The sequence below is a fragment of the Amaranthus tricolor genome, chromosome 15, assembly GCF_026212465.1.
Source record: "Amaranthus tricolor cultivar Red isolate AtriRed21 chromosome 15, ASM2621246v1, whole genome shotgun sequence".
Classification (NCBI taxonomy): Eukaryota; Viridiplantae; Streptophyta; class Magnoliopsida; order Caryophyllales; family Amaranthaceae; genus Amaranthus; species Amaranthus tricolor.
In genome coordinates, this window is record NC_080061.1 from 9140299 (window position 1) to 9152363 (window position 12065).

The window sequence follows — 12065 nt, forward strand, 5'->3', positions numbered from 1 at the left end:
GAAATTAGATACAGTTTAATTTGAAAGGGAAATACTTATAATATTATTATTTTGATGAAAGTTATATTATTATTTTAATAATGATTTTAAATGCGATTGAATTTGGGAGAAAAATATTATGATATTAATATTGCAATTGAATATTCTTGAGATATATTTTTCTTGGGAAAACCTATAATCATAAAATAAAATGTATGATGTATGTTTGATTATATGTTTGTGCGCACGCGACTAATTATTAAAATATATTAAATCACGTAAAGTGTAACACGAGGCAAATGAAGCTCTTATATTTGTTGTGATCCAAATATAAGAGTGATGAACAGGTTGCCCTGTTTGGTTAGTATAGCTGCCAACATGTATTATTATTATTATTTCTGATACTTGATACGATGTTTGGTCTTCCTTCTATTTGTTGTGATCCAAGTAGAAGGGGTATGCACACTAGGATTTCCTAAGACTACATTGCTGGCCTTGAATTATTTGGGGTGACGACCTCTTGATGAAGTAGGTATAGGGGTAAAGCCTCGGCCTACTGGCATTCTCGTTCCCTCAAATAAAATAAACTTGATTATGTGTTTGTCATTATTAAATATCAAATTAATAAATTGGTTTATGTGATATTATATATATTGTTTTCACAAATTGTTTTCTTTTAAACTCGGCTATATATTATTTTCTAAAACTATTTTCAATTTAGTTATATTTTATTTTCTTAAAATCATTTTCGAATTTAATCGTTTTACGGGATGGAGTTGGAATTACTCAATTTCCTGATTTTGGGAGTTTTTCCCTTGTTTTTCTTGCATTCTTATGTTGCAGGTTATTGATTGCGTGGGAATTGTGGAGTGAGGATCACTTAGAAATATAGCTTTTATTAGAGTCGTATTTCAGTTAAAATTTTTTTTCTTTGTTGTTTAAATTTTATATGGACACAGATTACGTTTCAGTCTTTTTTCTTATGTTGTAAAACCCTTTGTTGTATTTAAAATTATTAAGTTATTTCTTAGTCGTTAAGCCTTACATTTATTTTATTAGAAATAGATGTGGCGGTAACACTCCCATGAGTAGGTTTTGGTTCATGTTTTTCATTAAAAGTGTTTTCAAAAGTTCGACCTATTTTGAGGGTGTTACATTCTTTCAGTTATTGCGAAATCAAACTAACAAAATAGAGGATGACATTGTATCAATTTGTAATATGACATGAACCCAAACCCCTCTATGTGGCTGCTTTTACTCGAATGGCAAGAGTCTCAGTCCATTAAACTCTGCCCGGGCCTTTACTTAGAAAAATAGTGGGTTTTTGGCAAATATAGCAGCCGACCTAAAGATTTAAACTAAGGTGCAAATTACCCTCAGATTTTCGATGTAGCAAATTAGTCACAAAAGTTTAATGCTTCATGCAATTAAATAACAAGTATAATTTTCTATTAACAGGAAAATATTGAACTTGTTGATGATTGTACATAAATAAATTGATGATTGTAATAAGATCTGTGTTTTGATTGTTTAATGTATTGCTTTTGGTGCAAAAAAATTAGTACGGATTTTGAAGATTATTGAGAGCTAAGAAATACAATTACTACAATCATAGTACAATTCAAGCCATTAGATCCTTGAATTGGTGATGCAGTCCAATGCTTGCTCAAATTCATCTTCTTGTAAAGAAATGGTGAACCGACAGTAACCTGGAAGACCAAGAGCCACTATTGATGCATAAGCCGGTGGCTGCTAAAATGGCTTCTCGAATCCTAGCATCTGTAAGCTTGATTGTTTGACTAGCAACATTGCCAACTTTGACATGCTTCCCAATATAACTTATAGGCTTGGCCACCTTGGGATGGAAGCACTTCTCATCCACACTTCTGCAACGTCTGCACATCAAGACGTATAGTAGATCAAATTCGTAGCTAGGTTTTTAAAAGATGATGGAGTTCTATAATCATATAGTTACAGGCAGGGATTACAATGGTATATCAGAGGGAAAAAAATGATTTGTCCATCTCATATTTTCATTGAAGAGTTGGCCAAGAGATTTGGAGACCTAATTGCAAAATTATGCACTTTTTGACATTTGAAACATTTGCGTATTAGGTTTCTGAGATAAGCCATACTCAATAAACTCAAATAACACGAGAGATTTTGATACCTAATTGCACAATTATGTACTCTCAGCAGATTTAGTGGTGCCCCCCATGGTTCTTTTGTAGACCTGTTTAGTTGGCTTTGCAGGAAACTGTCGAAGGCTGATGTTTCCACCATTTGTGTTCTATTTTAGGCTGCTTGGTTCACTCAAAACAGGAAAATGTTTCAGAATGAAGACCTAGACCTATCCAAACTGGCTGTGAATTTCCTCAATATGCATCGGGAAAGGAAGGAAGGTGTATACAAAGGTGATGCATGTTCAAACAATAAGCATGCTGGGTGTCTACCAGAGGAGGGATGGGTCAAGGTAAACTTTGACGCAAATGTAGCGCACGACTTTACTAGGGGACATGGAGTGATTTTTCGAAACACTGAAGGGCATTGTACTGGCAGCGAGAGTCAACGGGTAGACGCTGCTTGGGACTGACCACCAGTGAAGCGACGGCGGCACTATATGGAATGGAGCTTGTTCACTGACTAGGTTATTGATGTGTAAACTAGTGGGACTAGTTTAACAAAAACGGAGGGAACTCAAACGGAATACTTAGAAAAAAAAGAAATGTGTTTGGTTTAGAAAGAAAGATGGTAAGAAAGTGGTATATGCGTGGCTATTTTATGAAGTTACGAAAAACAACATATTTTCGTTTGGATTAGTTTTCAAGACTTTGAAAACGATTCCAAGATTTTCTAGCTAAAAATTTGAGATTTTCAAAGACATGAAAAAACAATTAAACGAACAATTGTGTTTGATAAGAAGCACTCACTTGATTCAAACTAAAGGATATGTATGCTAGGAACACTCACTTAAACTTACTAGGATGTAATATCAATTTAAGGAACACTCAACTCAAATTAGAATATTACGAATTAAAATGTATGGAACTCTCAAAAATACGTTAATCTCCTCAAATGTAAGAAAAACTCACAATTTGGAAAAACATTCAATACTTAAACGTAAGTATATGAATAAGAAAAAGTTTCACAACTTTCATTGGATTTTGGTTAAATATTGTATTTTATTGCATATATTTCAGTCATCAATTATGCCTTTATATAGGCTTACAAAGCATATGAAAAATCAGAAATTAAACTACCATTTACTTGAATACAAACCATTCAAGTAATTACATAAAGACACACTAGAATCCCATATAACATACTAGAATACGAAGCATTTAGGACGCAAAATCAAAAAAACCCTTACATAGCCAAAAACGACTCTTTATTATTGCTAATAAAATCAAAATCAAAAGACTTTTATCACCTACCATTGAATGGCTTCATTTATCCCTTGTTGATGATAGAAAACATAGCCCAAAATTACGCGACGACTTTTGGATTCTTCTCTGAATCAGTTTTAAAGCCTTGAATGCCCTTTCCAATAGCCATATGAATAAGCAACAAAACGACTTTGAATGCTTACCTTGGATGCTCTTACCCATAAAATAACTTTGATGAAATATAATCACTCTTGAATCAGCCATATTGCATGACCAAATAAATGGTGGAAATTGAAGAGGAAATCAACAATAAACCCTCATAAAAACCGCGAGCAACTAATCCCACAAAAGAATGCACGTTGCCTTTTGGATGCTCTTCTCAATTATTATCACAATGAAATGAATGGAAAATATTAATACAGCCATTAAAAAGAATGATGAAAGCAATATCCGTGTGATTTAAGACAAAACTCACAGTTGCCTTATTTAGCCTTTCAAACTTTTGACAGAATAGTCAATCAGCAGTAATTACTCTATTCAATTTTTTGATGGACGACTATAAAGAGAATTATTTTCTTTTGTAAACTTTCCATATTGAAGGCAAGAATATCACACCATTCAATTCAAAATTATTCACCCATAAATCACCAACTTAATTAGCAAATTAATCATCTAATTGTCTTATATCATGCATGCAAATTTAGGTAACTTTTGTGGCTAGTATAACACCTCAAACTTATGGCATCCTTAAGCAAATCATGGCTTTTTATACATCACGAAGGATAAATTATTATGCTACCATTCCTTAAAATGCTCAATTACAAATTTATTATTGCTTTTTTGGTTTTAGATGTACTTGGTGTTGTGCTCTACATCGGAGACGTTCGCAGCGTGAAAGGAGGCTTTGAATGACAATTTGCTGTTGGTTCGATAAAGACACTGAGAGTTATTAGAGCATTTTTTTGAGATAAAATATTTTTACCATCTGATTCAATTTTAACATTTTACTTTCATGAAAAAATTTGAAGACTAATTGGTTGGATAAATTATTATTTTTATATTGTTGTGTTACAATAAAAAAATAATTTTGGTAAAATGATTAGAAAATTAATTTTTTAATTCTTGGATTATTGTAGGAAAACTATAAAAATGTTAGATTATTCAAGGTAATTTTTCAATTCTTTTGTTTAATTATTGAGTACTCTTTATTTACTGTATGTTTAGATAGTCAAAACTTTTGTTTACTTTTAATATAATAATTTTAACTAAAAAAATAATATAAGTTACTAACATCTAATCAATAATTTACATAAGAGAATAGTACAAAAACAATATAAATTTAGCATGTCTATATGAATTTTTCATTAATTACAAATATAAATTTATCATGTCCTTACATGTTTTTTTACATTCATTTCAAAAAAAAAGTTTTTTATATTAATCAGCTTTTATCTATCAGCTAAATTTTACAAAACACTATTAAATAACTAGCTTACAAATCAATTAGTCAAATTAGTTCATAAAATTAGTTTTTAAATCAGCTACCAGCTATCAACTATCAGTCATTTGCTAAACACACCCTATAACAAAGGTTTGTTAAAAAAAAATATGTATTTATATTTTTAACAAATATACTCAATAAATAAATTTATTTAAAAAAAAATATTTGAATTTATTTGCACTGAAACGAACAAAGATTGAATTATTATGAACAATTTTGCCTTAGTTATATTAATAATTGAGTAATTTTATCTCAAAATCATACAATAATTATAAAATAATACCCCATTTATTTAAACCAAAATAAATTTATTAATTGATCCAATGAATGTATCCTATCGTTTTCCTTAAAAAAAACTTAAACTTAATTCTTTACCCAATTAATTTAGTTCAAGTTAAATTTAGTACCTCAAATTTATTACTAATATCTAATTTACTTTATACACTCTAATCAATACAATTATTTAATCTTTAATATCTTTAACTAGACATAATAAAAATTATAACAAATCAAACAAAATTCCACCTACCGGTGAATTTGAGGGAGTACATCACATGCTAGTCTAACCAAGGTCAATAAGGCTCCTCCATAACCCAACCTTGATTTATGTGCTGGGGATTGAGCATTTGAGTCCTGAGAGGGCGCCTCACCGTGGAGCAGCAAGAACCCGCCCGTCCGCCGCGCTGTTTGGTGCACCTACCATTTCCGACGCGCCTCCCAGCATCCTACACTCTCATTGTAGTCTCAGGTGCTTCCAGTCCCTGTAATGTACTTAGCTTTTTACCCTTTCTCTTGATTCTATATTTATAGTGTTGTACAAGTCAAAGTTTTCATGGCAAATCTTCCTTTTAGAAGATTAGTCTTCTATCTCCATAAACGATTTCACAATGCTCCCTCATCTTCCAAAACCCTTAAAAGTTCGGCAATTAAGGATAATAGAATGACTGAAACTAGAAATAATAGACAAATTAATACTATTAATTGTTCTAATTCAACCTCAAATCAATCTTTTTGTGTTGAATACCTTACTAATTCATGTGGGCTTTCTTTACATTCTGCTATTTCGATTTCTAAAAAGGTTAAGTTGGCAGACAAGAACAAACCACACTTTGATTCTGTTGTTTCTTTTTTCAAATCCCATAACTTTTCTGATGCCCATATTGTTCAACTAATTGAAAAGCGCCCTGCTGTTCTCCATTGTAGAATTGGAAGTAATATTGAGCCAAAGATTCATTTTCTTCTGGAAAATGGATTCCAGGGTTTGCTTCTTCCAGAATTTGTTGTTTCTGCCCCTGATATTTTTTATAGGAGTTTAAATAATCAATTGAGGCCAATGATGACATTGCTTAAGAAAGTTATAAGTTGCCCTGAAAAGATACTATTGGCTGTTAGGCGCAGGAAATGGATTGTAGGTGCCGATAACGAACAAATGCAACAAAACTTGGATTACTTGATTGAACAAGGGGTATCCAAGCAAAGAGTTGAGGCGCTGCTTGTTTGGGAGCCTGTTTGCATGTGTGTAGATACTTCCAGAGTGAAGTATGGAGTTGAAAAGCTGAAAACAATGGGTATTTTGCCATCTAATACAATGTATGTACATACCCTTCGCGTGATCTTGTATATGACCAAGTTTTCTTGGGAGAGGAAATTGAAGGTTTTTGAGAATTTAGGGTGGTCTTATGATGATTTTATATCAAGTTTTAAAAAGAATCCATATTGTTTGGGTTATTCTGAGGAGAAACTTAAACAATCTGTGGATTATTTTGTGAACACCGTGAAGCTTGATAGGGAAATTATTGTTGCTAATCCTCAGTTGCTTGGATATTCACTTAAGAAAAGGATAGTTCCTAGGTACATTATATGGAAGGTTTTGGAAGAGAGGAACCTGAATCCTTCAAAGCTCGTTTGGATGTTTTATATATCGGAAAAGGTCTTTCTTGAGCGATATGTTGCTAGGTATTTTGATACGAATCCAGATCTCTTGCGAATCTATCAGACCAGCAAGGAGAAGCCCATCACCTACCAGTCTTGTTAGAAAATGAATAGATTGCTCCTAATGGCAGGTTAGTTTTTTTGTTATATTTTTCATTTTGCGTTCTCTTTTTTGACAAATATTCAAGCAAACCATAGTTATTTGAAAGTGTTGATTCAGTCAAGCTTGGTTATCTTCGCCTTTTTACATACGTGTTGAGTTCTACAAACGTGTGGTGTTGTTTGTCATCTGCTTCTTCACATCATTCCACAAACGTGTGATTGTTTTCCTACACACTTGAAACTCGGTCGCAAGTGCATTCATTGTGCCTAGCACTGATTTGCCCTTCTTATTTAATGCAGACAACAACTTTTGCATTATTTGTTCTCTTTGTTGTGCACTTAAGTTTTTTGAATGAGCCATTTTTTTAGATGAATGTGTAATACATGACCATTGTCATTTTCTATTTATTGTTTCTGTTTTTTTATGTAATGATTGAATTTTTTTGCTGTTTTACAATTTATTTTTGGCGCCTAATACTCAATTTATGCCCCTCCTAGTTTGATTGCTGTGTGGTTTGAAATTTTGGTTGAATTAATGGCGCCAGACACCAATTTTCTTTTCTTGCATTGGCGACAGTTTCTGATTTCCTTACTTTTGGATATTTTAATTTGGGGTTTCAAATACATTTGAGTAATGTGATGATTTTTTTGAATTTGAAAATTTTGGTTGTTTATAACTTGGTGGCTATTTAAGAAATTATTAATGCGTCACTTTTGGTAATTTGGAAAATCTGAAGTTAATGATCGCAAAAAAATTCGCACTCACATGATCGGTAACGACTGCAACTACACCGAAACTGTTGAAGAATTGAGAAGGCCATATGAGATACCGTAACTGATGAATTTAATTTTCTTTAGTACTCTTGAGAAATTTATGTAATTTCCAAAAATTATTGTAATCGTAGGACGTAATTATGTAATTCCGGACTTAATTAGATAATCGATGTAATTATGGCCTTGTACTAAAAAAAATTTCAGACTTTTGGTGCCAAAAAAATCAGCTTTCAAATTGGGTTAGAAAGTGCTTGAAATTAGTGGGAATCGTTAATTCCTTAAACCTTACAATTAAAAATACATAGTACTACTATCTCTCCTATTCTTAGGGTCTCATTTTGACTTTTCTTATAATCCGTAAAAAGTCAAATGAGACTCCTAAGCTGAATAGGAGAAAGTAGCTTTTAAAAAGCAAATGACACGCTACCGGTGAATTTGAGGGAGTACATCACATGCTAGTCTAACCAAGGTCAATAAGGCTCCTCCATAACCCAACCTTGATTTATGTGCTGGGGATTGAGCATTTGACTCCTGAGAGGGCGCCTCACCGTGGAGCAGCAAGAACCCGCCCGTCCGCCGCCCTGTTTGGTGCACCTACCATTTCCGACGCGCCTCCCAGCATCCTACACTCTCATTGTAGTCTCAGGTGCTTCCAGTCCCTGTAATGTACTTAGCTTTTTACCCTTTCTCTTGATTCTATATTTATTGTGTTGTACAAGTCAAAGTTTTCATGGCAAATCTTCCATTTAGAAGATTAGTCTTCTATCTCCATAAACGATTTTACAATGCTCCCTCATCTTCCAAAACCCTTAAAAGTTCGTCAATTAAGGATAATAGAATGACTGAAACTAGAAATAATAGACAAACTAATACTAGAAATAATAGACAAATTACGAATTTGCCCCTGATTTTTAAAAATTTACAAATTTGCCATTGAGTTAATAACTTTTCATTTTCATTTTTTTTTAATTTTTTTTAATTATTATTATTATTATTATTATTATTATTATTACTGTTATTATTATTACGGTTATTATTATTATTATAACGATTATTATTATTACGGTTATTATTATTATTATAATGGTTATTATTATTACGGTTATTATTTTTAAAATTTTTTTTTTATTATTATTAATTTTATTATTATTATTATTATTTTAATATTGTGGTTGTTATTATTATTATTATTAAATTATTATTTTTGTTTTAATTATTATTGTTATAACTGATGTAAGAAAGAAAGTGTAAAATTTTATTACAAGAGGAAACCCAAAATACAAATATTGGCTAGATTATAGAAAATAAGAGTTTATAAATTACTCAAATACATAAAACCTTAGCCAAAATAGATTTTTTTGGGATGATGCAAAACTAATGCCCAAGACTCCTTTTATAAGGAGAAGAATAACAGCCCTTTGTTATTCTTCCGATGTGGGATAATGATAAACATTAATCTTCCAATGTGGGATAATGATAAACATTAATCTTCCAATGTGGGATAATGACAAACATCAATCTTCCAATGTAAGGTTATGTCTTGAATCCCACATTGGAAGATTGATGTTTGTCATTATCCCACATTGAAAGATTAATGTTTTTCATTATCCCACATTGAAAGATTAATGTTTATCATTATCCCACATTGGAAGATTAATGTTTATCATTATCCCACATCGGAAGAATAACAAAGGCTTGTTATTCTTTTCCTTATAAAAGGAGTCTTGGGCATTAATTTTGCATCATCCCAAAAAAATCTGTTTTGGCTAAAGTTTTATATATTTGAGTAATTTATAAACTCTTATTTTCTATAATCTAGCCAATATTTGTATTTTGGGTTTCCTCTAGTAATAAAATTTTTCTCTCCCCTGCCTGTGGACTTAGTCAACACATTGTCAATTCTATGTGTTTTGTGTTTGTCAATTTTTATGCTTTCTTTTTTTCATCAATTATAACAATAATAATTAAAACAAAAATAATAATTTAATAATAATAACAAAAATAGTAATAAAATTAATAATAATAACCGTAATAATAATGATAATAATAATAATAATAATAATAAAATTAATAATAATAAAAAAAAATACCAGTCGCACAAAACGTGCGACTGCTTTGTGCGACTGGTATTTTTTTTTTTAATTTTTTTTTTATTATTATTATTTTTATTATTAATTTTATTATTATTATTATTATTATTATTATTATTATTATTATTATTATTATTAATAACCGTAATAATAATAACCGTTATAATAATAATAATAACCGTAATAATAATAATAATAATAATAATAATAATAATAATAATAACTATGATAATAATAATAACAATAATAATATAAATAAAAATAATTAAAAAAAATTTTAAAAAAATGAAAATGAAAAGTTATTAACTCAATGGCAAATTTGTAAATTTTTAAAGATCAAAGGCAAATTCGTAATTTCATTAGGAGGGGGTGGCGATAAAATGAAAAGGGTGGCGACAAATAATAATGCCCTTTTAAAACCTATTATTTTTTAGTATTTAATTATTAATTTGTAAGTTAGAATAGATTTGGTGTTGAAAAATAAAAATTTTCAAGTTGAGGATTACCAAAATTTATTTTTCAAAATAGTGTTTATCAAGAAAAAAAATAATTAATCTATTTCATTGTGGTTTAAGAAGTTTCAAACCTACTAATTCTCTCCCAAGCAAAACTAAACTAAGACTAAATTAATTCCAATTCTGATTCCAATAGCAAGCCTATTAATTTTCTCAAAACCCTAAACTAAACATCTGTAAGACTGACGACAGGAGACTTGAAGAGACCGACGACAACCAACATCCACGCCAACTGCTGGCTTCCCACCACAGCCATTAATTTGAGGTATATATGTATTACAATATTCAATGCATTATTTTTTACATTAAAAACTCACTTGGTTTTCTATAATAGATCACAAGGATCATGTTAACAACAGATCAGAAGGATACCCCATATTTGACAAACATCTCTATTAATTTTGACTTTAGACTTGATTGAAATTTTTGGTTATATGTTGAAATATTTTTTTTTGGATATTTTACTCTTTCTGTAAGACTTGTAGAATTTTTTAAATTTGTTTAATATTATATTTGCTTGACAAAATAATTTTATCCTTTTGTAGGTTGGGATTTACCAAACCAAAAAAATGTAGCTTAGTAAAAAACTATTTTATTATATGAACACCATTTTGAGAATTAAGTTTAAAAGAATACCAAAGGTGGAAATTATTTATTTTTCAACACCAATTAAGCAAATCACTTGTTAAAACATAAGTCAAGTGGAATCTTGTTTGATTCGTCTCAATGGAAGTATTATTTATATCAACTTTTAATAATTTTAATTATGCCCAGTTAGAGATATTGAAAATTGAATAATTGCATTGAATAGAGTGCATAAAGTAAATGAGATATTAGTAATAAATTTGAGGTACTAAATTTAACTTGAACTAAATTAATTGGGTAAAGAATTATGTTTTAGTTTTTTTTAAGGAAAACTATATGATACATTCATTGGATCAATTATTAAATTTTATTTTTTTTAAACAAATGAAGTATTATTTTATAATTATTGCATGATTTTGAGATAAATTACAAAAATATTGATATAACTAAGGCAATTGTCCGTAATAATTCAATTTTTGTTCGTTCCACTGCAAATAAATTCAAATATTCTTAATTTTTAAATAAATCCATTTATTGAGTATATTTGTTAAAAATATAAATACATTTTTTTTATTTTAACAAACCTTCGTTATAGCTTTTTCATCTGACAAATAATAAGAATAAATAATAAGTGGATTTATTTCAATAATTATAGTTTGCGTTTGGCAAATGACTGACAGTTGATAATTGGTAGCTGATTTTAAAAGTTGATTTTGTGAACTGATTTGACTAATTGATTTGTAAGCTAATTATTTCAGAGTGTTTTGTAAAATTTAGATGATAGATAAAAGCTGATTAATATAAAAAAGAAAAAAAAAACCTTTTTTATTTTGAAATGAATGTAAAAAACATATAAGGATATGATAAATTTATATTTGTAATTAATGAAAAAAGGCATAGACATGCTAAATTTATATTGTTTTTGTACTATACTCTTATGTAAATTATTGAAAAAGTATTGATTAGATAAATCACTATTAGTCCCAAGTTGCCTAACGCAGGTTAATATCATTGCCTCGAATGTTAAGAGGGTTTCGTTTGTAAGGAGAGGGAGGCGGTGTTTTGTCATATATCTTCGCCGAGAAATATGAAACAAAGGCAAATACAATATATATTTTCTGAAATACATCTATTGTTTTAACTTTCTATGTATATTATGCTAATAGCTCATCAATACCTGATAAAAGGTCACAACTCACAA

At 29.9% G+C, this 12065-nt stretch overlaps 1 protein-coding gene across 2 annotated transcripts; it reads left to right on the forward strand.

The window, feature by feature from the left end:
* The first annotated feature begins 5449 nt into the window (after nt 1-5449).
* On the forward strand, nt 5450-10653 carry LOC130801602 (transcription termination factor MTERF5, chloroplastic-like). 2 transcript variants are annotated; one of them, XM_057665478.1, is made up of 2 exons: nt 5450-6929; nt 10472-10653. In XM_057665478.1, exon 1 carries the CDS (start codon nt 5699-5701, stop codon nt 6899-6901), a length of 1203 nt encoding a protein of 400 aa, XP_057521461.1. In that variant the 5' UTR covers nt 5450-5698; the 3' UTR covers nt 6902-6929; nt 10472-10653. The 2 variants fall into 2 exon arrangements, with proteins under 2 accessions (XP_057521461.1, XP_057521460.1); XM_057665477.1 differs by lacking the exon at nt 10472-10653 and adding an exon at nt 7638-8536.
* Nucleotides 10654-12065: the final 1412 nt, after the last annotated feature.